Source organism: Falco rusticolus, chromosome 4 (genome assembly GCF_015220075.1).
Source record: "Falco rusticolus isolate bFalRus1 chromosome 4, bFalRus1.pri, whole genome shotgun sequence".
NCBI lineage: Eukaryota > Metazoa > Chordata > Aves > Falconiformes > Falconidae > Falco > Falco rusticolus.
Window position 1 is genome coordinate 99832755 of NC_051190.1, and position 27910 is coordinate 99860664.

General features: G+C 36.2%; 1 protein-coding gene across 5 annotated transcripts in view; it reads right to left on the reverse strand.

The window, feature by feature from the left end:
- Positions 1-27910, reverse strand: part of ATP2C1 (ATPase secretory pathway Ca2+ transporting 1) — a 63764-nt gene that overhangs the window by 3953 nt on the left and 31901 nt on the right. For all 5 annotated transcript variants that reach the window (XM_037385927.1, XM_037385929.1, XM_037385925.1 and 2 more), the window contains 20 exons: positions 26455-26544; positions 23721-23756; positions 21705-21766; positions 21250-21358; positions 19406-19561; positions 18694-18762; positions 17119-17194; positions 16547-16613; positions 15297-15421; positions 13938-14035; positions 12140-12235; positions 11942-12031; positions 10387-10491; positions 8565-8721; positions 7106-7276; positions 6043-6140; positions 4345-4395; positions 3403-3569; positions 1558-1626; positions 196-312 (listed from right to left, as the gene is read on the reverse strand). In XM_037385927.1, the coding sequence (XP_037241824.1) occupies positions 196-312; positions 1558-1626; positions 3403-3569; positions 4345-4395; positions 6043-6140; positions 7106-7276; positions 8565-8721; positions 10387-10491; positions 11942-12031; positions 12140-12235; positions 13938-14035; positions 15297-15421; positions 16547-16613; positions 17119-17194; positions 18694-18762; positions 19406-19561; positions 21250-21358; positions 21705-21766; positions 23721-23756; positions 26455-26544 (2009 nt within the window). The remainder of the gene's footprint in view (positions 1-195; positions 313-1557; positions 1627-3402; positions 3570-4344; positions 4396-6042; positions 6141-7105; positions 7277-8564; positions 8722-10386; positions 10492-11941; positions 12032-12139; positions 12236-13937; positions 14036-15296; positions 15422-16546; positions 16614-17118; positions 17195-18693; positions 18763-19405; positions 19562-21249; positions 21359-21704; positions 21767-23720; positions 23757-26454; positions 26545-27910) is intronic.

The following is a 27910-nucleotide window of genomic DNA, read 5'->3' on the forward strand; positions in this document are numbered from 1 at the left end:
TCCCCATAATTATAATTAGATTCTAAAACAAACTAAAAGGAATGAGCATAGAACTACAATGCAAACATTGTGATTCAAAGAAAAACTCTTGATGATTCAGAAGCATTTCACTGAAGTTTTCTTTATAAGCAACCATTTTACTTGCTGAAACAGAAGGACTACAGACCTCTACTGGAATTTAAAATAAGTACTTACCTTTGAGCTGGAGGTCCATCCATAATAATATTGATCCATAAGATCTGCATGGCATTGAGAGGGTTAGGAAAGTTCATTAATGTAGCCAGTGAGATTAAAGTCAGTGCTGCTATACTCCTGTTGAAAGAATCCATTTTTATAACTGTCAGCATGGAACATTTGTGAAGATCCACTGATAACTGCTTTGTAGTCAACACTTCAACTGCTTAAGAGTAGATACAGATTTTGACAGTGTGAATCATGACTGACATAAGCCTAGCTTTAAAGGTAGAACATGAATGAATTTAGATTATTCATCTTGACACAGTCCGTATTTAAACCAGCATTGTTTTGGCAATAAAAAGGCAGCAAATTTGTGTCTTAGAAGCCTCCCAAACTTTAAGATAACATTTCAGGGTTATCACTTACCTTCACCTAATTGATTTTTCACCAGGCAACTGGGTCCTTACTTTCATCGTGCAAGAAACAGAACTTCTAATTACAGTTTTGAAAAACAAATTGCTTTTACATCTTTGATGTAAACACAGCCACCCTGTGCACCTGTCACTATTTTGACTAATCAGTCAAGGCAAGGTACTACTCAAGCTTCCTAGAAGTACTTCTGCCACCCCTCATCATTAGCAAGATGAGAAGGCTAAGCAAAAGACTGGAAACAGATTAGCTGTTTGCAAGCCTGGTATTAGAAACCTCTCTAAATTAGTATGCACAGATTGCTTTCAGTGCAAGATTAAGTGGTTTCATAACCAACTAGAAGAGAGCAAGGCTTAGAGTAATTCCAAGTTTCGCGCTCTACTGAACACGATTATGCTCTCCCGACAAAGGTGAACAGAAAAAAAAAGGTAACTCATTCAGCAAAAATCTGAACTCTTGTCATCATGTACGTAAGACAAGAAACAGTTAGCACAGGAATCCTTATATGCAAGAAAAGTAATTCAGCTTCTCAGAGCTATCTCACTCCACAAGCAAGTACATGGATTACAGAGAAACTAACCTCCCATTTCCCTGGTTTCTTCTATTTGATGTACATGTTCTGGTTAAGGAGGGAATGACTACTAACTTCTTTCTCCTTTAAACAAGGACCCAAAGGTAGCTATGCTCCATCCTCTCAGTTACTGACTTTTCACATCTTAACAGGAAGAACTGTGACAAAGTTAGATGTCTGTTTATTGCACTATTTTCTGGTTCTTTAAAAATGAAACAAGCCACCAAATACAAATTACTGAATGTTCAAAAGCATAGCATATCAGCATCCTATGCAAAATTTACGATGTTCACATTAATTTATGCAGCATCTACTTCATGATGCTTTAATTCATAATGTAGTTATAACCTTCTGATATTGCTAAATTTTCAAAAACTTACGTGCTCAGTTGAAATCTAACAAAATTTTTTATGTTATTATAAATTCCTTTACCCTCTTCAATTGCAGACCTGCAATTAAAAACAAAGAGTACATCACTAGACTAACGAGACTACTGCCAAAAAAAATAAATTTTATTTGTTTTAATTAATTTAAACAAATCCTTTAAGCAGCAATACAAACATCAAGAACAAATTGAATTGAGGTTCTTGTAACTTTAGCAGTCAGTTTTTCAACTTCACTAAGAGATTAATGACAAGTTATTTTTCCAGCTGCTTAACTTTCAAAATGAGGTATCAATAGTAAAATCTCCTCCTTGTCCAAGATTCACCATCATCCCTGATGAGGCCTTTCAATTCAAGTTAGATAATTAAAATAAACCCACACCCACACACTTTTACAAAACCATAGAAATACAGTATGACTTTAGAAGACCATGTATGTTTACTACACCAGAATGATAGACCATCTTCTCAACCTCCAGCATGTGTTTCAACTTGCCTATCACATTATCATGACTATGGTAGTGCTAAAGTCTACTTTATCTAAAAATCTTTATCTAAATAGCTAAATCAAGTCTACTCTGCTGCAAATAAAACAGGTTTCTTCCTTCCATTCTCCCAGTAGCCAAGAATAACAATTTAATCAGCATTTCTTTTGAATTTTTTGTCCTAAAAGTTACAAGGGGTTGGAAGAAGGATGTAGAACTGTGGAAGCTCATATTTCTTCCCCCATTAGCACTCATAACTTTTCACTCTCCTGTTGAGAGCTTCCCTGATGAGGTGAGCAAAACTGGGTAAAGCATTCCAACAAAATCCTCATCAAGCCCAGCTGAAGTACTTACCATAGATGTCCATCCTATGTACTCTTTTGAATAGCTTAATTATTCCCTTTGTTTTTGCACAACAGCACATGACTGTTGGATGAATTAGTATGGAAAGTTTTAAGTAAGAGATCTTCTGTTGGCATACTGCTGCCTACGTAGATTTTCTTACACTGTACTTCTGCATTTCACTTCTTCCCAAGGGTTAAGCATCATACTTTCAGACAAACCGAAGTGTTCTGAGATTGATGTATAATTTTGAAATGAAGCCTATCTCACTAGGCAGCAGTTCAGCTCTGCCAACAACCGCTACCTTCAAAAGTCAGATGGATTAAATTCAAAATGAGGTAAGTTTAGCTCTGCTCTCTTTGAAGTCAACCAAACAAAATAGTGAACAGCTGGTTACCAGAAGTTGGTAATTTATTTTCACCTGTGATACTTTAATAGCTTATATTCCTTTCCTTTTCTGAAACACTACCACATAGAGACTTGAAAACGCAGCACTGTAAAATTTTTAAGTAGAGAGGAATGTGGTCTCTTGTTCTTACATGTGATTCATGCTTCCAAAGTAAGAAATTAAATTAAGATGAATCCTACTGACAGCTAACAGACTCACAATTCCACCTCAGTTACATTTCCAAATATGCTACTACCATAATTCTACATGGAGAAGCAGAAATACAGGTTAGCTTTTATAGCACACACATGTATAACCTCCTTTGTTACTTATATCTGATCTATGTACAAGACCAAAGTAGCAAAACTTCTAAATATGTAGATACATTCTTATATTATTAAGATACATAAAAAGACAGAAATGCTTAGCTGCTCCTCATACTATTATACTCCCAGATCTTTAAAAGGATAATACGTGTAATCACCATAAAGATTAATCTCCTGATTTAGTGGAGAACTCATTCACAGCTGCTACACTTACAAGTTTGGGGAATTCCTTTTGTTTTTAACTCAGACCACATTTCATTAAAACTATATAGCACAAGTTATGTACATAAATGCCACCTACATTATTGTCTGAAAATCATCATCCACAAGGATCATATCTGCTGCCTCTTTACAAACATCTGTTCCGGTTTGTCCCATTGCTACACCAATATCTGCAGCCTTCAGAGCAACAGCATCATTCACTCCATCTCCCGTCATAGCTACTACTGCACCGTTATTTTGCAGGGACTAAAGAAAGGGAAATCAATTTATATCAGGGATTGAAATAATCCATCCTATAAAGTTATTCTAGATACAAGGTTGGCGTCATTGGTCACCACCCCCACCCCTCCAATTTCTTACAATTCCACTGTAACTTCCTTAAAAGAAAAGCAGCAGCTGTTTGTATATCAATTAATTTTTATACAAGATATTAGATTAAACATCAGTTCACATATTCAAAGAGCCCAAACTGTAAAGCTAGGGTACGTAAGATCTGCCTTTAAGAGAAAGTAAAAAACCTCTAGACAGAAAGATTATATTGTACTTGCATTTTAACATTACCACCCTCTTAAAATTCTTGATACATTCCAACTGTCTTAACATTTGACTTCCTTCTGCTTAATGTTGCTTTTCCAGTTCTTCCGATTGTTACGTTGAGTAGGTCCCTCTTCACTACCTTCTGAATAGAAGCATTACCTCAGACATGGCTTCAAATCCATGCCCTTTTATCTTGTTCTAAGAAGTATCAGAATATGGTTCTTTCATGTTCCTAGTCAATTCAACTGCTACATGACAAAACCTCAATCAGTCCCCACCTCCCTATATAAAGCATGACGCTGCCTACCAGCAGCTGCCTTTCCCTTGTGGGCACTATGCATTTTTCTAGGCAATTTTTTTCACATGCATTTCACTTTCAAATCAAATGCATTTCCGATTTCATATCGATACACTGCAGCATGTTATAATTTAAGTAAAGGCACCACAAACAGTATCCAGTATTCCAGCCTCTAGTAAGACATACCTTTATAATTTTTAATTTATGTCGGGGACTGGCTCTGTAAAACACTGCAACCTGTTAAAAGCACAATGAAGAATTAGTGAAAATGTGACAAAATAAAAGAATCACACTGGATTCTATAAAGCCAGAGGATAAAAAAATACTATCAAAGGTCAACTGTACTCGTTAGCTCTAAAGTTGAAGCACCAGTAAGCTGCGTTTTTAATAGAGTGAAATCATTAATTCCAGAAAAGATTCAAAGTGTGCTCTGGTAAACAAAGTTGGTACTACTTATTTCAAGATACAGTATATAATTTTAAAAACTTCTGAAATCATGGAGCAACTGAGGTAGATAGAATGGGTTGCTGCTGGCCTTCCTGACTAAATTCATGCAGGCAATCATCATGCTGACTACAGTTAATGTCCTTGTCTCTTATCAGCACTAGTGCCAAGCTACTCAGGACGTTTCAATTTTACTACTTTACATAGCATATTATTAACAGATCGAATTTTTAAAGCTAATTAATATAGATTTCATCTTAGAAGATTATATTAATTTTCAGATTTTTTTTGTCTCTAGTCTTCTCTGTAAATTTAAATTTCAGCACGTGGAATTTAGTTTTCCATAACCTTACTGTTAGCACGCACATGTATTTTTCCTTTTTAAGAAACTGGATAAGAAGTTGGACTTCTCAACAGCCACTTTAGACTGTACACAGATATCAATATTACTGGTTGATTTTAATTAATTCCTAGTAAGATTTTAAATAAATGCCTAGAAAATTAATTGGGTCTCAGGTCAAACATGCACAAAGTAAATGTGTAGCTATTTCAGCTACTTAAAGTAGACAGCCCTTAAGAGCAAGTATTACCAAATAAACCAAAAATTACTATTTGCCACACAATTCTTTTTTTCGAAGTTTGTGTGACTCACCAAGGAAAGAGACAAAGCTGTCATGCACATTTCTTGACTGTAAATACTGGCTTTTGTCTTGCTTACATCAGACTCAAGTATGCTGCAGTCTAATTTTGCAGTCTTTTGCAAACAGGGCACCATTTTCATGCATAAATTTTGCAACATAGCCAAGGCTGAACCTGAACTGCATTTGATTATGCCTTCACATTTAAACTGACACTGGCTAATACCTTTAGCTTTTAATAATTAAAAATTATTAAACAGTAGCTTAATAAATAGACCCTTTCAAAATTCACAACCAATGACTTGATTAAGAATTAAGAATCATTAAAGATACAGACAGCTCCTTTTATGAATTACAAAAGGATGGACTGTCTGAACATAACTTTAAAGTTACACATATATGAGCTGAGCTACTTCAAAAAGTAAAACGGTCTAACACTACAAAAAGACAAAAAGGTGATGTCACTCAAAGTGAGAAGTGGCAAAATGAAAGTTCCAATACAGGCATTGAAAGGTAAAAACAAATCAAATCATTAAGAGAGAGAAAAACAAGCTCACTAAAAAAGATAAACTTGTGAGTTGAGAGAAATATATTTCAGTACGGTTTTATGTCAAACAAAGATACTTGTTTGATCTGGGACAGTTTCTGTACTAAAAGCCTCTAGTAATGTACTGTTATCATTTCTATTAGAACCACATTATTTGCATCTCGGAAGTTAGTTTAGCTTTCCACAGACAAAAGTATTTCTCAATATAAAATATGTCCTTTATTGCATTTTAGTAAGTAGTATATCAAAACAAACCTTTGGCGTTATTTGAGAAAGCTGCTGAATATCCAAATCATCTATTTCTTCTCCAGAGATCGCCTGTGAATTTTTTGAATACAATCCCAGTCGACTTGCTGGAAATAAGTAATAAAAAAGGCATTGTAATAATTTACCCTTTTAAAACATTAAGTACCCAGTTTTATTTTTTTAAACCTACTATTTTCTGCGGCATTTCAGATTTTAAATGCCTGGAACAGAACATCTTAACACCTTACTAATTAAGTATACTGAAGGGAATTTATCTGAACCCTTGAGTAACACATGCTACAAAGTATATTCTAATCTGATATTTCTTCCCTTACAAATTTTAGGACTAAAAAAATCTGCAATTCATTATGCCAGGTATCATATAAACACAAGAGCTAAGTTATCTCTAAAGAATTCACAGTTCAAAAATAACAAAACAGAAAATGAAAAATGACATGGGGGAGGAAAGGGTGAAAAAAATCCTCTGACAGCACTGCTAATCTGAGAATATACTTTTCATGTGCACATTCAACAATTTGTTCATCATCCTGTATATAAAAAAATAATATTCTGGTTAAAGTACTTTTACTTTTTACAATATAATACATTAAAGTAGTAGTTTGTTTGAATATTTATTAATTGTACTTAAGCTTCAAAAGTGCAATACATCCTAAATACTCATTATCGCTGACTATTTTAGTTTCTCACTGTTTCTCCAAGATGGGCGTCTGAAAGCTGACGGTAGGGAGATTAGTGGGGGATGTAATAACAAGAATCAGAAATCAAGCATGTTTTAACAAAATACAGTACAAAAATGCATGGTTTCAGGTAGCAAAAGTCATACATTAACCAAATTAGAAACACTACAGTTCAGGCTGAAATCAAAGGATCACTTCAGGTTAGGGTGCTGGGGTTTTGTGGGTTTTTTTCCTCCTAATTCCACTGTACCATATGTTAACCTAATACACAGAACTCACAAATGTTGAAGACTTAATACCTATGCTTTACAACAATTAGCTAGGCACTGCCAAAACAGAAAACAAGTGAAATGTGACAGGTGGACTATTCCTACCAATGGCAACTGCAGTCTCCTGTGAATCTCCAGTAATCATTTTTATTGCAACACCTGATGTGATAAGTGTAGTAACAGCTTCTTTTACACCAGTCCGTGGAGGATCAATTATTCCCACAAGCCCCAAAAAAGTCAGTTGTCCTAATTCAGGACCAGAAGCTAAGGCCAGAACTTTTAGGAGACAAAGAAAAAAGAAGGTTAAGATTTGAAATTAACATTTACATCAGCATTTAAAACAACCGTTTTAAAATAGTAGGCCAGCATAAAGCAGAGGGCGGGAATCGCCATTTTTCTTTTTTAAACCTTGGTAGCAATGCCTATTATCGTCTGTATTCAGAATGGCCTACTTGGGTATATTCCTTTCTTGTAAAGAGTAGTCTTCTTACCAAATATACATACTTCAGGTTTTAAAGACAACTTTCCTGCTTATTCTCAGATTAAAGTGTTTATACTTTCACTGTGTGGAAGAAACAGCATCTAGCTTTGTGGTTTCTCTGTACATGCGCAGTCTTTTATGCAAAACTATGAAAGGGAGGATCAGTTAATATGGTTATTTTCTGCTTTGTTTTTTTTTTTTCTTTTAGAGAAGCAGATTTCATTTAGTACATGATGAATATTTTCTGGAATGTCTTTTACAGTAGGATATTTAATTCAAATATATTTAAGTGACATTAGAGTTGTAAGGGAAAAGCAAATCCACTTGTTTTAAAAAAATACCCTAGATTTTTTTGACAGTGGTCTGAAGCAGACAAAAAATGACTGTCCAAACAAAACTGCACAAAGAGATACCACTCTTAGCATATCCTCTCAGTTTCTAGAAATTTGCATCCTAGGAATTTCCTGAGCCACAGAGTACCCATACCTTACAAAAATATAAAAATTAAAAAGCTATGGAAATTACTCAAGAGCCTAGAGGTCTCTTTACAGAGCTCAAAGCCAGCCACATATAATGCTTGCCTCCCAACACCTATCAGTCATGTTGTGAAAAATTCTTTCAGTTATGTTTTAAAATCTACACAGCTTTTTAACACGAAAGGTAATTCTAATGGCATCTTCTGACCTATAATCAGTTGTGCTAGCCTAACTCAGACAGGTGCTGGAAGCCAAAGTAATAGAAAAAAAAAGTATATTTACTTTGTAAAAAATCCACAGACATCTATGAGATACGGAAGCTATTAGGTAGCAATGTACTGTTCAGTTATGGTCACAGGTAAGAGATGACAGGAACCAGCAAGGGCCTTTTCTCACCCTTTGCAATTTAATCATGTTACTATACAGGCCTTAGGCAACAGCACGTGTTTTTCCACTCCCTCATTTTGAACTAAGCAAACCTGTGGCCCTTACTGAACAATAAGAAAATTTCTAGTAGTTTTGGTTGTTTCTGTTTCTTTTAAATAAGCAGTGCCTTTTTTTTTTTTAAAAAAAAAAAGGTTATTCTGAGACACTGAAACATCCTTACCCCTAAGTCCTGCAGAGCCCATAGATGTCTTCTCTTGTTGATACTGCTCTCTCTGTTGCTGAACAAGAGGTAGGGTCTGCCCCTTACAGTTATATGATGTACAGTACCTAATGACTTGTTCGTAAGCACCCTTCATAAAGCAAACTTCAGGTTTGTCCTATAAGGAAAAAAAATCATGTGCACACAACGTGTGTATGTATGTATATATAAATATACACACACAAGTACATAGACATGCACATGTAAGCATGGCATATCTATACTTGTCTATGAAGTCTTCAGAACATAATGTAAATCCAAGTTACACTTCCAATCCTAAAAATCTGTTGAGTATCTCTATACAGTGCATGTTCAATGTTGAGTATCTCTATACAGTGCATGTTCAAAAGTGGTAATGTTAAAAAGCCAAGCTAATAATTGATATCTCACTTCACCATACACATTAGATGCTGCAGGTCACAGTTTACATATTGAAGAGGCTGTGCAGAAGCCAGAAATCAAACCTACACAGAACATTAGACCTGAAGGACCTTTAGTTCACCATTTGACCAGCTGCACAGGTCATAAAAAGATCACCTGCATCCTTTTACCATGCCTAACTCCTATAATATTTTCCAGATAGTCATCTAGCCTTGAGAGTTTCAATGGACTGAGAATCCACCACCTACCTGGAACACTTAACTCCAATGCTAAATCAACTCATATCTTCCCTTCCCCCTTTTTCCATCAAGAATTGCTGCCTTAGGTCAATATCCAATCACTGATTCTCATCTTCTGTCCTGTTGAGCTAAAAAGCTCTTTAAATAGAGCCGTTTTATCCCTCTGAAGGTATTTATGCACAGTAATCATTACCTTAATCTTGCTGATAGGCTGAACTGACAGAGGTCTAAGTTTCTAAATCTGCTACATTTCTTAGCCTTCATATAACCTATGCTCCCTTTAAAACTGTTACCAGTTTTTCAACAATCTTTTGAAAAGCTGATCCCAAACCACACACACAGTAAATCCTTACATGGATGAAAATTATATAGCAGTTACAAGGAAAATAGAAACATACTATCCATACAGATAAAAGGAGCCAAATGCTTTGTTTCCAAGGCAAAGATTTCACTGTGATACTTGAACCCTGTCAGCAAGCCTTTTTTTGGTCAGAAGTACTTTGAAGTCTTTCGTAAGTCCAAGACTGTACATGTAACAACAGCCCTTATCTAGAAGGCTTCAGTTACCAGACTGGCAATGATGATGTCTCAGTTATTGTAACAAAAACATTTGGATTAGTCTAAATTAGATACAAATGCAAATATGTATGTGAAAGCCCCAGAAGACAGAAGAAGAGGTTAAAGAATGGTTTCTATAGATAATCCAGGACACTGCTGACATCAATAAAGTCTGCATCAAAACCAGAAAACCTGTGTTTTCAAACAAAAGGTATTTCATAATCAAACATCAACACATCTTGCTCTTAATTAATTATGTAACTATGTAGCACTGAAACAGCAGCAGATTAGCAGAATTGCTTTAGATATTTGAGGGGGGAAGAGAAGGAAGAAAAAAAACATCTAGGTACACATTAAAAGTCTCATGTATCAAAACATTTAAAATAATATCCCCGTATGCCTTTTACACAAAGACTTTCTTGTAATTCTCAACCTCCACTTCAGAGCTTGAAACTACAATTGTGTCTCTTATCAAACCATATTCCCAGGACTATGCACTACCACCACCCTGCCATAACTTCTGAAGTAAAAAACTAGGATATTAAACAAGACAGATAACCATTCCACAGAGCCAGTGCACAATGCAAGAAGTAACTGAAGTTTACCTGCTGTGTTCTGTGAACACATTTAACTGCCATCCATTTTTGTTCCGAACTGAAGGGATATTCAGCCTTCCTTATGTAGTCTTCCTGGAGTCCATCTAAACCCATCTGTATAAACCAGAAGTACTACCACAATGTCAAGACCTTTTCTTTTCAAACAGGTATGCAATTTATTGACTTGTTGAGACATTTCAGATAATCATTATTTAGTTAAAAAACAGTTTCATCTCCAAAGTTGCTTTTGAGCACGCTGTTCCAGTTTAGACAAACTAGCACTGAAAAATCCTAGAAGTTTCTTTCAGGCCTCATCTGAAGTCAGACCATTTAACACTATATACTATCTTTGATCCAAAGATCTTGAAATCCTTTGTAGATTATGACCATTCACAAACAAATCTTGCAATGGCTGACAATGTTGGTTTGACAAAGTACGTCTATCACCTCAGAGCATTATTTTTTTCCCCCCAGTATCTTCTGTACAATTTCTCTGCTAGAAGGGCCTACAAAATTCTAACACAAGACTGTGGCAAAGTATGAGGAAGGCAAATCACTGATTTTAAGTTTGAATGATCCAACCTGAAATTACTTTTAGTGATCAGAATCACCCAAATATTTAATCTGAAACTAACCACAAAGACTCCAAACAAAATGCATTTAATTTCAAATGCTGTTATCTCCCCACCCCTGATGCAACTCACAGCATTCCATGCTCTACACTTAACTAAGTCCAAGAGAAGGTGCCAACTAAAGAAGATGCAGAAGCAGCAGCCTGCTGTAAGCCATTCCTAGTACTTACACTGTACTTCACAACTCCTTCACTACCTCCCTTGCCAGCAACAGATGTGAGACACTCCTGTTGTTCTCAGTTTCTACGGGCTCTTGCCAAAATAACACCACTCTGATCCTCTCCAGTCAAAGACTGGGGACTTGGAATGAGTCTCAGAAAGAATATCGATACACCTCAGGCCTCAGCTACACAGGGAAAGACAGACTGTAAAGCATTAATCTCTCAAAGTTTGAGTTTATTCACTGTCACAGAAAGAAATTAAAAAAAAAAATTAAGTGCCAAGATAGCTTGCCACATTTCTTAGTAGCTGTAATGGGTATATCACAGCATTATTAAAAAAAAAAAACCCAAAACATTTAATCACAGTGACCACAATCCAAACTAACTGTACCCTGCACTTAAAGGGCCCTACAAATACTACAGTCACCACTACATCAGTTAACTTCTTACTGCTTCTGATGAGAACTGGGAAAGTTCAACAGGTGAATTAGCTGTGGCAGGTACGGAGACAGCACTAAGTGCAAAAAGTTGAAAGTAAATAATTCACCTAAGTTCTAAGCGATTTTCTCTCATCTTTTAGAATGCCCGAAGAGTTCCAACAAGTAAGAAACTTAGGAGATAAGCAGTTGCAACACAAATCCAGGAGACTCAAAGGAGAAGAAAATGGCAGGGGGGCAGCGCAACATGGGGATGGGATGACCAAACCCACACCTTATTTCTACACACTTCCCATCTGTCACCTGATTCAAAAAAGCACCATCAAGTACGCACCTTCATAGCAAGTGCAATTAAAGCCCCTTCTGTTGGCTTCCCCATTAATGTGTTGTTTCTAATTAGAGCATCATTGCACACACAACCAGCCTAGAAGATAAGGAAGAGAAGGGGAGGAAACAGAATAGAGTAAATGCCATACAAAGTTCTTGAGTTACATCATCAATTAAAATTTACCTCTCTGTGCCAAGATCTTACCTCAACAATTTTGCTAATGGATGGGTTGTTGTAACCATGAATAACTTCACCATCAAGCATCACTTCTCCAAACCTGTTATAACCTACTCCAGTAACCTGAAAGACATACAGCCAAAAGGTAATATGCAATGTGATATTCACCAGGTTCACAAACGGTTTTAATCTCAGCTTTTTACTATAAACTATAGAAAAATTTTTAAAACGCCACCCACAATGATTGACTTTATCCAGTGCTAATGGATTCTCCTACTCAGCTTGTAATGTAGCAGATACTAGATTAAGAAATAAAAACTGAAGGCAAGTGAGTTCGATGAAATATATTAGAGACTAATTTTTTTTAAAGTAGCAATTTTATTTCTTAGCATAAATAAATGCAATATATGTTGTTTCCTTAAAGTATTAGGCAAACTTTCTATCTTTCTTATTTCTCTTGCTTTTTCATTTTTTCCTCCTATTCATCTTCATCCTGGTTAATAATGCATACCCCCTGCAGGGGAATGGAAGCAGAGGAGAGTCCTACTTTCACCCAGTAAGAAAAAAAAAAACAAACCACAACAGCAACATAATGGAACAGCCTCTCAGGTCTCGGAGAGCTAGAACTGTATTTTTAGCGCACGGGTCCTCAAACTTTTTAACCAGGGGGCCGGCGCGCGGATGAAGTGGCAGGCAGTCATCTGTGGCTGCTTGGTTTCCCCCCCGCAACCCCCGGCGGGGGGGTCTGTAAATACTGGGGGGCCAGATTGAGGACCCTGGGGGGCCCGTATCCGGCCCGCGGGCCATAGTTTGAGGACCCCTGTTTGAGAACATAAGCCAGGCATCCCATCAGGATCCTAAAAAAGTCTCCATGTCTACAGCACTAACAGCCAAGACATTTTACAGTCATTTCAAGTTCTCTTTCATTTTAGGAAGGAGCAGCTGATTTGACCCAGATGTAAACAAACTGTGCTAGTACTAAAGAAAAAGCAATTATAGTATTCCTATAGATATCTAATAATAGAAAAATAAATAACAAGATATATAAGCAAACATCAGTAAATGACAGGAAAGAATAAGAAAAAGTGTCAGTATTTATGCCTACAGAAGACAATGACAAGACCCTCTTAACTGTATTGTGGGGAAAAAAGCTCTGGTCAAGAAGAGTTCCAGAACTTAAGAACTTTTTTTTAAAACAGTCCCATAAAACCAGATGTAGCTCCACACCTTGCTGCTTTTCCATTTCTGCTGCTTTTGATCATTTACTTCAGTCCTTGCAACAACTCCCTAACCTCAACCACCACTGTTTGATGTTTCATCTCCTGCTCCTACTTCCAACTTCATCCATCATGAAAAAGCAAGAATGACAGTATGCACTAAGTATGAAGGTTCACAAAATAAATTGCCTTTCAGTCAAAAGGTGGATATCCCTATTTTAAATGTTTGTAACATGAAAAGTTTTTATGCACCTGCAACAGCAAAATAGCCTCAACTTTCTGTAATGAAGAGAAACACAATCTCTCAACTTGTCTTTGTACCATATCTCTGCATCTGTCTTATTGTGACCTACAACCAGCAGGAGATTCAAGATCTTAACATAATACACAAAAAAATTCTTCTGTACCTAGAGAGGGCTTGGATAACACAGCTCAAAGGCTGCAATACTAAATGAAGAACAAATTAGCTGGAAGTTGAGGAACAGGAGTTTGGTGCAATAAATTTATGCTTTCTTAACTGATGTTTCACCTGCAGTGGGCTCAAGCATGTTTCAGCTCATACACACAAGTGGAAAGGAAAACTAGAGTCTAAGAGTCTCACTACATACCTCAGCATGCTGCCCATCTGATGTAAAAATATGAGTAACAGTCATTTCGTTCTTTGTCAGAGTTCCAGTTTTATCTGAACAAATTACGTTGCAACAACCTGAAATAACCCATTAACATTTATAAGACAATGCTTGTTTAGAACAATGTAACTAGGAAGAACAAAGTATTCTAGACAGGGAAAATTTCTAGAAATAGTGCAGCTGTCAAAAAAACCCCAAAAGAAAACAAGATTTAACAAAGACAGCCAATTTTAAATTATTAACAAATAACTGTACAAGGTTCTTCTCAAGTTTATCCAATAAATCAAAAAAAGTAATTAAAATCCAAATTCACAACTTACCTGAAATACTTCCATTCACTACCTCTCCTTCACCTTATTCCACTCTATCTCAAAGTACATTACTGAAACCTCAAATTGTAACTCCTGGTGAGGAGGAAAGCTAAGAGCCTGCTTTACAGCAGCCATTCTTCTTTATCAAAAAGTGCAACATCTAACACTAGCCACGTTTTCGTCACACAACTGTGACTGACTACTAAACCTGCAAATTTCAGTAAGATCAAAGAGATTACAGAAATGTGAAAATTGTATATGCCTTTTTAACTCAGGAAAAGGGTATTTTAGGAGTGTTGCAGTATCTTGATGTTTCTGGACACAATAGGTGAAATTGCAAAAGCAATGAGAAACCTTGCAAAACTAATGAATCTCTGCTAGAGGCACTGGAAAAAATATTTCCAAACTTCAAATGCCAAAAGAAATTCAAATGCAGCAGAATCGTTTAACTTAGAATTTCTACTTTTTTTTCCCATGCCTTGTGTTTTACATTTTATGACTGCAATGCATACAGAATGTTTTTAAGCCTTAACGTTTTTGAAGTTTTAATACGAGCAGCATAACACCCTGAAGGTGCATTATGATTAAAAAGCTTTTTATAATATTAATATCTGGATTTGTTTTCAACTGTCACTATCACTCCTAAATTTACACCAAAAATTTACTTTAAAAAAAACATTTTACACATTTAACAAGAACGTCTTGCAACAAACAAGTATAAAGAGTATTCCATACATCCAATCACTCAGCCTGTTTAGAATACTGCTACTGTGGCACATTATTAACTGACAGACTGTTTATTTCAGTTAACTATGAAAAACATAGTTAAAGGGCCCACAAAAACATAAACCTGAATTCTAACATTCTAACTGTGTAAAATGCATTACATTTAGAAACATTTTAAAGATAATGTCACGTTACCAGCAAATAAGAATACCTGCTTTATTTTAACTATTAGTCATCAATATTTGTGTTAATTTCCCAACATTTGTATCAAAACACTATTTATATGTTAGTCTAGTCATACCTAAAGTTTCAACAATAGGCAGTTTTTTTACAATAGCCCTTTTCTTCACCATTCTCATCACACCAAGAGCCAGTGTCACTGTTACCACAATTGGGAGTCCTTCAGGGATTGCAGCTACAGCCAAACTGTAAGGAAAGTAAATACACAAATCTTGTCTTATAACATCATACATGAATACATATGCATTTACACTTCAAAACATTGTTTCTGTAGGTGCCTGTTCACTGAGGTTGGAAGTTAAAGGAATCAGCTGCCATCTGAATGATATACAACTAGATTCACAACAGAACACACACTGAAGACAGTAACAAAATGCAGTAACTTAAGACATTTCTATTCATTACTTATGCAAAAGTATGAAGAAAACTCAGGGGGGAGGGAGAAATCAATTGTACGTCTGTTTTGCCTACACAAAACACCAGTTAGAGCTGTGCAAAGCATGACTGTGAAGAATAAGTGTAGTCAGCACTAAACAGAACTGGGAAATGCCACCACTGCATGTTGACTGCTCATCCACAGCTGTTACTTCCAGATCATGAGGTGGCAGCAAGTCAAGTATGGGAATGGCACAGAAGATCATTTAAGAAACAAACAAATGAAAGACCCAGTAACAGTGCAAGCAAGATCACCATAACTCATTACACAATGTTCAAAGATGCAGCTGACTGTGCTTCTCGGACCCACTCACCTCCCAAAACCCCCACCCTCCAAAAAAAGGGAAATCTCTAGAGTCTGACCCTGTAATTTAAAGGAGCACTTCTGCTTTCTGCACTGTCCATGTAGTTGTACTCTGAGAAAAATTCCTGAATTGCTAGAGTTAAATCATCTAATTCAGCATTACCCTCAGCAGACAACTCCCTGGGATTAAGTTTCCATAATATGCTATAAAATGAGCTAATGAAATACATGACAAGGACTGTAGTAACTTAGTTTACCTGATGCCACTTATAAAATTACAGTTACTTATTCAGTGATGGAAATTCAAATCGTACAACTCTTATCTGTTTGCAGATTTTCTAGAAGACACTCAGAAATCACCATACAAATGCAGTTTGAGAGACTGACAATGTACCATATCCTTAAAAATAGGTATGAATTTGCTTTTTTGTAACAAAGTCTATTTTCATTTTTAATTCCTTATACGAATTTCAAAGCAGAGTCTGTATGCAAGCATATTGTAATAGACATCACTAGCTTTGAGAAACTTGTTGTAATACACAATCCACACTATTTAAAAACAAAATTCTTACCTTACACCAATTGTGAACATATCAAGAATATGCTTTCCTTGCAACCAGCCAACCAGCATGATAACTCCTGTAAAGAAAATGGTCATCAGGATAAATGTAAAAACCAATACCGTAGCCTCAAAGGGACAAGAAAAAGAACTCCAACAGCTAAAACTAAGCTTATCATTGTGATATCTATAAAAATCTGTTACTCCTTTCACTGTCAAAGTATGATTCCACTAGTATGGCAAAGGTGAAGAAAGTTTCTACCAGTCAAGTTGCCCAAACATACCAACAATGAGGTGATCATGCACACCTTGAACCAGAAAAAAAGACACACTGCAATTTAAAAAGATGCGTTTAGAGGACAAAAAGTCAGAAAAGTACTTTGCAGGAAGAAACAAGTAAATACCCTTATGATCAAAGTTAGGTCACATTAGTAATCTTCATACGGTTTACGGTGTGAACTCCAAGTGACCAATAAAATGAAGAGCCAAATATTTAAAAGATCAAATCTTTCATTTTCCCAAGCCTACATGCTAGTTTCAGTTACATTATACAATTTTGTAATTCATTTACGTAAATTCCCTTACCTATTATACCAAAGGAATACAAGGAAAGCTGTTTTCCCAAGAGATCCATGCTCTTCTGCAGAGGTGTCTTTGGAGCCTTGATGAATGGTAAACACACAGCAGTTAACAAGCACAGGTTAAAAACCATGAACTGTATCACATATTACTTCAGATACACGATTTCAAGACGCTGTCAACGAATAAGATGCAGTTATACCCTAATGTTTCTACATGTTTATTTTATGAAAAGAGACTATTCTGTTCCATTCTTGTGTAGAATGCAAGACAACTCAAGAATGCTTCAATGAAATATTTATTAGAAATATTCTTTGGGAGCTTTGTTATGTCTACAGCAAATCTAATACAAAAGGTCTTATCAACAATTCTATACAAAAAAAAAACCGCACAACAACATGTTGACTAAAAGCCACTGCACTTGTTTGAAGACCAAAAAGTTATTGATAGCAAGAATAAAACTGACTTTTCAAGACTGAAGCATTAGAGCCCTGAAAGGCCAATTTGTTAGTCACCTGCAAAAAATTCAATTTAGCCAAACAGAAAATTATGGAAATATTTATACAATATAGTGGGGGAAAAAAAAAAAAGAAAATAAAAAGAAACAAGGAGAGGACGCAAAGCAAAAAATTTGAATCAGAAAAAACACACCACAAAACAGGAAAATGGATTTTTACATTGGATGCCAATAAGTTTGGGGTTTTTAGCAGTAATATATGGTGGACTACAGTACAGAAAGCCTGGCAAAAAAAGGAAGACCGGGTCATCATCTTTGTTCCACAAGTTATGAAAAAAGCCCATACACTCTACACAAGCAAGCTGGTATCAAGTTTGATTCACTCTCACCTTCAAAATTTACAAAGAGAGTTTACTGTAATGTAAACATAAAAAATAACCTTACAATACTCTGTTATTTCAGAATGCTGTTGGTGCAGAACACTCATAGGGCTCGCTCTTTGTTGTTTTTTTTTCATTAATAATTCCACTTTTAAAGTGGATTCCACTTCACAGAATGGACAGTAGTATTCCCTTGAAATGTGTAGCAAGGCACTGCAGCTAACAACACACAAAGCACTCAAGAGTCTGAATTCCCATGTGGATCAGTGTAGTGCAATAAAGAAAAATCACTCTGTGGGAGCTTGATATACAAGAGTTAAAAGGGAACTTATAAAAGGATAAGGTGGAGATCATGAAACAGCAGGAGGCACATGCATAACCCCAAAGCACACTGCTAATAAAGTGAAAACAGTCCCGTGCACACAGCGCACAAATCTGTCATACAAATCCCCTCCACGCAAATGTAGTTCCACCTGAAAGAAATACACTTCCACAAACTGCAGTGAGATTTGTTCTGTTCAACAGGTTCAGAATATTATTTTCAGCCAACATTTTTAGGTCAGCTATGGATATTTTGTTGTACTTAATTATTTTCACATTCAAAAGCTAAGATTTGTTTTACTAGAGAAAAAAATACTAAAAGCTATGCTTAACTAAGTTCCTATGGTATAAATTTGAGGTTTTCATTAATGAAATAAATATATATATATATATATATCTTTGCTTCTAAATATTCACTCTTACCTCTTCTGCTTGCATCATTTTGAAAACCTCCCCAAACTCAGAATTCTCTCCTGTTCCAATAACTATCCCCTAAAAAAAACCAAAAATAAAACCAATTCAACTCTGAAGTTGAAATTTTACTATTAGCAGTTGCTTTGACTCAGAGAGTGGGCAAATACCATTAACTCTACTACAACTTCGTTAGTTTTGTTTATAAAATTAATTCTTGGCATAAGCAGGGAATGTTTTTCCTAAAAACATTTTGCCTCTGTAAAACTAATGGCTATTCTGTGCGCTGCTAAAGTGTTTAGTAATTACCAGTAACAAAACTCAAATAGGGTTACACCTATCTAACACTAGCCACAACTGTTTTTTCAGTTACAGATTTTCAAACACATGAATGTAGTTCTAGAAGTAAAATACCATATCCTAGACCAAAGAGTTTCACATCATCTGCTTCCTATAAATTCTCCTGCCCCTAGATTCATTTTCTTTTAAAAACGGTTTCTCAAAAAGCACCAATGAGTACAGCTATGCACCGTATCACAATAAAGTCTTCTGTATTTCCAGTAAAAATGTGTACTTCTATTCCATTTCTATTGTATCAGAATACTCAACATACATGTAGTCATTAAAGTACATTTCTGAATTGACAGGTGAACTTTCAAAGTAAGAACTGCCTTCATATAGTTGAAACACGGAAAATATTCTTCCCTATCAACAATGACTTTACCTTTGCTTTTCCACATCTGACCAATGTTCCCATGAAAGCAATATTGCTTCTAGAAGTAAGGTCTCCATTGGTTGCTGCTGGCTGAGGGGTTGTAGATTTAGAGCAAGGAGCTGTCTCACCTGTGAGACTGGATTCATCAATAGAAAGGTCCACAGCCTTTGAAAACAAAATAGGTAAAAAGCATGACAATCTTTTGTAAGTAGTTGGAAGTGTTAATAGAAGTTTCCTGATTTCAACTATTAAAAACATATCCTATTTATTCATATGCTAAGATGCCATGGCAACATCAACTGTATTTTAAGGATCAAAGCAGCAATGCGCACTCCTACAGAACACCGCAACAATACAACAGGTTCTCCCTTTGAAGACTCAAAAGTTTACTCAAAATTTTGCAGTCATTATTGGTTTTTTATAAAACATTCAAGGGGCTGCAACTGTGAAACATTTGTCATCAAACAAAATAATTAACTGGGAATGCAAGTGCACATACATACTACCTTCAACTCTTCCTCTGTCCACTTCTTCCTAGCACGGTCTGTTAAGAACTCACTAATGAGAACCGTATTTCATGCAGTGGTTTTTGCTCGCAAATCTTCTAGAGAAAATATGCTATATTTTCAGGCAACATTTACAGACTAGAGGAACGTTTGTGTTATTTTTGTAGTTTGTTGGTAGCAAGTGGGGGCAGTTAGAGAAGGAAAAGCTAAAAATAAATTATGCTGTATTAATCAGCTGACAGATGAAAATAAAATGTGTGTTCCATAGATACAATCCAAAACAAAAAATAATTTATGAAAATATAAAATTAAATATCTTTCCCTACCTGACATCTATTTGTACATCTTAATGTATTGACTTTAATGGGTCTTGAAAAGAGCCAAGACTCAATCATAAAACTCTGCTCACAAAATTTAAGTACAATAATTTTGCATTATTAGATTAAGTATAGCTATTACAGTAAGTATAGCATGCTATGAGCAAGAAAGTAGATGCTGCTGCAACAGCTATTTTGTATCAATGCAGAGACTGCACAATTGCTGAGGGAAGAAGAAAGTGGCTACAGTCACAAAAAACAAACCCACTCAAGTACTAACTGCTCTACAGGATGCATAACATAACAGATGATCCAGTCAAATTTCTGAAGAGCACCACAAATTCATCTCAGACTGGACAACCTGAGGACACCCAATCTAACAGGAAAGCAACATGATACTATTCAAACAAAAGAATCAAAATAAGCAAGATTAATATATACCCAATTCACTTCATTTAGAGAATCTGCAAGTACTGTTACAGTGCCACTGCTTCAACTCAAGCACTTCCAGCAGTGTTAATGATACACATTAAATATTTAGTAAACTGGAAGATGCTGAACAACACACACTGATGAAAAAGTGTCAGAGAGAAAAGATTACACTGGTATGATTTCACAATTATTTCTTTTAATATTCCATTATCAGAGAATACTGAAACTATATCCCAAAGACTAATACAAATAAAAGACTCAAAACCACCTGCAACCAGCTGCCGAAGTATCATTCAGACTGAAAAAAAAATAATTTCACAAAAAGTTTAACATCGAGGAAGAAGGAGTCTAAAATTTTCAAGAATGCGTTACTACATAAAATTGGCACATTCTTTCCTTCCATGCCCTACAGTAAGAAACTACATATATTGTTAAGAACCTAGTTACATTTGAGAAGTAATTCTTTCAAAATTTCTATCAAAATAGTTATGAATTCCAAACACCACCACTTATTGCACTTCTGTATTCAGTAGCTATTTTCCCCTCTGTCCCACAAAAAGAAAAGTTATTAAGTATTAAAGCAATATTAGGTATATACCTCAAATAACCGTAGATCAGCTGGGACTCTGTCTCCAACTGACAGGCAGACTGTATCACCGGGGACTAAATCTCTTGCAAGTGTATGTTCCACTCTACCTTCTCGTACACTGTAGGTAAAACCAAGAACAATAAGAAAGTCTTCTTTGGCATTTTATCTGACAAAAGCACACTGTTGTGTGCAGTGTTACTGGTTTCAGCAAAACATTATTTAATTTGCTGCTTGTTTCTTTGACGTTACACATCAGTAACATCATTTGAAAGGTTCAGAGGGGCAATGCGGATTAAGTTTTTGGCTCATAAAACAATCTTTAAAATGAGCAAAAGCAAAGCATGTTCTATGCCAGAATAAGAGCTTGATACAAAGGCAGTAAGTTCAGTGAAATCTTTTTCATTTACTCTTTTCTGATTAAGTCATGTTAAATTAAATTTAGGAGTGAAAGGACAATTACATACCAATGGCATTCTGGAGGCACAAGTTTACTAAGCTCTTCAAGAGATTTTTCTGATCTGTACTCCTGCAGAGACATTTTTAGGTAGTAAAGCAGATGGTATCTTTTAAAACGGGCAAAAGTTAAACAGCAATAGGATACATCCACATCTATTCCAAACAATCAGATGCCATTCAACAGCTCTGTTACATTACACATTTTAAAAAGCAAATATGGTCCAAACACTGAAAAATTTACAGATTTGTCTACATGCATTTCTTCTGAAAGAACAGCAGAGGTCCTTTGCATTTTCCATCAGTATCTTTAAGTCTTTGTAATAATGCTTCTAAACTCAGGGGTCAGATACATGATTAAATTCTACTGTTTAACAAGTTAGTAAGAAAAATACTGTGTTCATGCTCTTAGCCCCTGAAGAACTAAGGTAACACAACTCATCTTTAACTTAGTAAACATATTACAGAATTAAGGTAAACAAAGACATAAAGCAGAGACACAAAGCAATTCTGGTTTAGGCACACACTGAGTAAAGCTGTGTATTTACAGAATTAAACAACATTTTTATGATTTAAAAAGCTACAGAATCACACAACGGCTGGGGTTGGAAGGGACCTCTGGAGATCTAGTCCAACCCGCTGCTAAAGGAGGTTCACCTACAGCAGGTTGCACAGCATCATGTCCAGGTGGGTTCTGAATGTCTCCAGAGAAGGAGACTCCACAACCTCGCTGGGCACACCAAGGGCTCTGTTGCTCTCAAGATGAAGAAGTTTTCCCTCATATTAAGAGGAATTTCTTATGTTGCAGTTCCTGCCTGTTGCCCCCTTGTCATGTCTCTGGGCATCACTGAAAACAGCCTGGCCCCATCCGCTTGACACTCACCCTTAAGGTATTTGTAGACATTGGTAAGATCCCCTCTCAGTCTTTTCTCCAGTCTAAACAGCCCCGGCTCTCTCAGCCTTTCCTCATCAGGGAGATGCTGCAGTCCCCTCATCATTTTTGTCGCCCACCTGTCTCTCCTGAACTGGGGAGCCCAGAACTGGACACAGCACTCCAGATGCACCCCAGGATGCCACTGGCCTTCTTGGCCACAGGGCACACTGCTGGCCCATGGGCAACCTGTCATCCACCAGCATTCCCACATTCTTCTCCACAGAGCTGCCTTCCAGCAGGTCAGCCCCCAGCCTGTACCGGTGCATGGGGTTGCTCCTTCCCAGGTGCAGGACCTTACACTTGCATTTACTGAACTCCATCAGGTTTCTCTCCATCCAATTCCCCATCTGGTCCAGGTCTTGCTGAATGGCAGCACAGCCTGCTGGTGAATCAGCCCCTCCTCCTCCCAGTTTTGTATCACCAGCAAACTTGCTGAGGACACGCTCCATCCAGGTCACTGATGAATCAAGTTGACCAGGACTGGACCCAGTACTGACCCCTGGGGAACACCACTAGCTACAGGCCTCCAGCTGGAGACTGTGCCATTGATCACAACCCTCTGAGCTCTGCTGTTCAGCCAGTTCTCAATTCATCATCTAACCCACACTTCCTGGGCTTACCTATGAGGATGTTATACAAGCCTGTCAAAAAGCCTTGCTGAGGTCAAGGTAGACAACATCCACTGCTCCCCCACATCTACCCAGACAGTCATTCCATCACAGAAGGCTAATCATGCTTGACCAATCTGATATAGACGATTATATATTTTTTTCAATTCCTGTACAAAATTGAAGCCAGAGCTATGTTTTCAACATCTGTTTTGTATGAAGTTAAATATTTAAGTACCTCTACACTGTTTATTCTAAGTACTTCTTTACAAGTACTCTTTTATGGCTGAGCATAATATCAATATAGATGTGTAAATGTCAATGTGGTTAAAGCAGGACAAATCATGCAATTTAGAAAAGGCAAGACTGATAAAAGCACAGCACTTTGTACTCCACCATTCACAGCACAATGCATCAAGACAACTGCTTCAGTCTTATAAATAGAAGAATTTACATAAAAGCAATCATCTTAACAGCTATCTTACCTGAACGAAGGCAACTGTAACAACAATGAGTATTGCCTGCAAGAAAACAAAAGCAGGTGAGATAAAAGAACTCCAAATGGCCACAGAAGTATGTGATCATATTTGGGTTTGCTCAGCCACAGCTGTTACTACATATTAACAATATGATTTGAAACAAACTTTCTCATGCTCAGAATCACGCTGCATCCCTTGGGTTTGTTACAAAAGCAATGCCGTTATCTATTTACATCTGCTCTAGTGATGTCCAAGAACTCAATAACCTGATTTTACTAAAACTACGATAACTAGACAGCAATTTTCAAGAAAAACTTCCTCTGCTCCCTGTTTCTAAAGGGTGAGCAAAAGACAGCAGTGGAGAGAGATCCATGACACAAAGAAGAACTGGTCTGAATTAAGTGTGAATGCTGTTCTCTCTGAACAACGGTTAGGAATGGTGTGTTAACTGCCACAGAGCATCATAGGTGTGGTTTGATTCAAACAACAGGTAACAGAAAGACTAAAAATAAACTGAAGACTAGAGATGAAGTAGCAAGCTGAAGAACAGGTCTGAAGCCATAAAATATCCCAGCAAGAACAAGAGGGAGATGAGACTCATAAGCTGCCCAAGACTCCCAAGGAGTGAAACAGGACACTGAAGTATACCCTAAACAAGTCAAGATGCAAGAGATCCCAAACAAATAAAGCTTTAAAAAATTGCTTATCACAATTAATCCAAGAGAAGTACTAAGGCCTCAACAGGTTCTCCATTATTACATACAATTCTGGTCACAACACTTCAATATAAACACCACAGGGCCTGTAAGTATGTGATGTGAAAGTGAGTGAGTGAATGAATCAATGAAATCTATTACAGGAAGTCACAAAGATCAACTTTGTGTAGAGTTAAGCATCATCTTCCCCTTCAATATATTCTCAAATTGAGTTTTGTTACAACAGCTGAATTTGTAACTCAAATAACGAGATATCCAAGATACAAGACACTCAAATAACCACGATATTACCATTTTCTAAGAGACAACCTTCTTGAAGAACTCTTCACTAAATCAAGGATAACTCCAGTAAATCTGCTTTATTTGTGGTACTAAAATTCACCTCACCAACTATGTATTAGGAAATAATTATATAAATTCCATCTTTCCATGGAATAATTTCCACCAAAGCTACATGTGTTTCTTTTGGAAGCAGTATTATCTTCTACAGTTTGTGCTACCTGACATAACTTTGCATCTCTAGCCTCACATCGGTGTCTCAGCTTGTGTCAATGTGCAATGGCTTACATTAAGAAGCCAATATCCTCCAAATGGGAAAAAGTCTAATTTTTTAAAAGCTTCATCAGTTCCTAGTCCAGATCAAGAAGTTTTATGATATGTTTTTACCAGCAGAGCTAAAAAGATGACAAAAGCTGCTCAAGCCAGCATTGCCACCAAAAGAAATAAATTCACGGACCTTTAGCAGCACATTAGTTTTGTTGTCAAGGTTCTGACCACAAATACACAGTCACAGAAAAACTACGCTATCATCTGAAAATGAAGCAAGACAAATATTCACTAGGTGATAAAGTGGGCATTAATAACAACAAGACTAAACGGTAGGTTAGTCAAGAGTTAGACAACAACCACAACTGGTGAACTTTAACGCAACCATACTTTTTCTCTGTATTTTAAGACACCTCCACTAACATTCATGAGGCTATCAAAAATTCCTTCTCAAGTTGTAGCATAGAATGCAGAAATTAACACTCCCTTACACTAACTGGCCTGTTCTTTTCTCATTGCCTTGCTCAAGAGTTAGGAAACAAGACTTAAGGTCACTAACCAAGGAAAAAAAAAAATGAAATAATTAAACTTTCAGCCACAATATAATTAAATACATTTCGTAATACAATGATTTACCTAAACCCAATTTAGGAATACAATGGACCGTTCCAAACTAACACTATAATCAAATTCAAAATAGCTTGTTTTTCTTAAAGCAGACACATAGTTTATATTCCAAATAAAACTACACTTTCTAAAGAATTAGAGGGGTTAGGAGCAAACTCCCAGTTACCCTATGTTAATTACAAAAGAAAACTCAACATAGAGAGTGTAGAGCTTAACCAAGACAAAACAGCTAGAAGTTGCCTCTGATCATACTGAAATCCCAATTTTCAGTTATCACCTGTCACCCCAAAAAGGTCAAAGGGATGATAATATTTTTCTGTGTCATTAGCAAATGTTTAGCAGTACTATATTTCGCTCACTAGTTTAGCACCCTATTTAACTGCAAGTTTCTATAAAAAAAAATTATTTCAGCTTTGGACTTCCATCTGCTGTTTCTGAAGACTTCACTTATTTTGACGTTATTAAAAGATTACATCTTGCAAGTAAATTCATAGAAGGCTTATATTGGTTTCAATTTGCAATTAAAGCATAATTTAAGACAAAGATTACATAGCAACAAATGCCTGAAGACAAGCATTTCAACCAATGAAAGAGTAAAGATGCGAGAGGCAGGCAGATAATTATTCATTGATGCATTTTGATATGTGTTACTGCTATCAGTCAACAACAAAAAAAAAACCCCAAAACACAAATCCAGTCACAAGCTAAAAAGATTTAATGACAGCATACAAATCAAAGTCATTAATTAGAATAAGGTAATATCATCCCACATTGGCATTTATATGATGTTGAAAGTACATGCGATCACACATTCTGAAGTACTCCCAAAGATAAAATTTTTAATTCCTTACCACAGTGATACTGACAGCATCATCAAACTGATGCATTACAACACTGATGACTGCAGATGCCAGGAGAAGCATAATAAGAGGATTTTTAAACTGAAATTAAACAGAACAGTAATTTAGTGGTACTTGACAGAAAGACCATTTTATCTACCCCTCAAAGTATATCTAATCTACTTTTGAAACATATTATTCTATAAATAAAATATTTCTAACCTATCAGTGCAAAGAAAATCTGACTCTGTACAGTTCAGATGTTTACCTGAGGGTTTTTTTAAATATCAAAGACCTTGAAAAGACCGTATTAGATATATAACGGGAAAAACACTTGTTACATTTGATTCACATTTTTAAAACAAAACCAATCATCTCCTTTATTTGTTTATACTGTATTTAAACATAAAAAAAAGAAGCCTCAAATATATCAAACTGTCTTTGAGGTAACAGGCTATCCTGTTACCAGCAACTGATCACTATCAAGGCAGCAATGTATTTCATAACTTTCAATTCATGATTTCTTTTTTTACTAGATGGAAGCTCTCCTTTTAGATCATATGTTTTATTCAGATTTTTAAGGCTAAAATAAAAAAGGATCATGCTTGTACATGACAACTGGTTGCTAACATGTGGGGTTTTTTAAATAAATATTACAAGAACGAACCCACTCCTACAATTAAAGAGCATTCTAAAAGTGCACATAAGCACATTCAAAGCAAATGTGTATCTTAATAAATCCTATCTAAAATAGACTTGGATAATATGTTTTAGAAGCGTTCTGATGGATCTGACTAATTTGATACTACACATGGGAAAATAAAACATTAATGTCGGGGACATTAATGTGATGATGTTCTCACCGATATCACATCACCAGAGCACTGAACACCTTTTTAGTCACTCCCAAGTAAAACAGTGTCTTTAGAATTAACCATCTATTACTTCAGGGTTTACTCCAGAACTTTATGGCGCTGTTGTTCAGACAAGGTGCAGGAAACAGTGTCCAAAGTATTTCATGTCAACATGTTCACTATAAAGAACTTCTGTGTGAAAATTAGTTGTAAATATCTTGTGTAGCTGGGGGGCAGGAGAGGTAGGCTAGAGGAAGTAGTGACACTTACACACCACTCAGGGAAGCTGCACATGCTCATTCACATATATATATATATATATATATGAGATAAATCACAGTAATAGAAAAAAAAATATCACACTTTACTTTCACCAGTTCTGCCCAACACCAGAATGAAGGTGCCTCACACCTCTACCCTCAGTTCACAGGCAGCCATTTTGCTGTTTAAAATTTGTCTATCAAGTTATTCATACTTCATGTTCAATTTAAATATTTACCAACAGTCATATGCATCTGTGCCTGACCTTAGTGTGATTCGTGCTCGAGTGTTTGCCTACAGGGAACTGTTTTCTACTTCTCCAGCCTTCAGGCTAGTTATGAACAGTACTACTT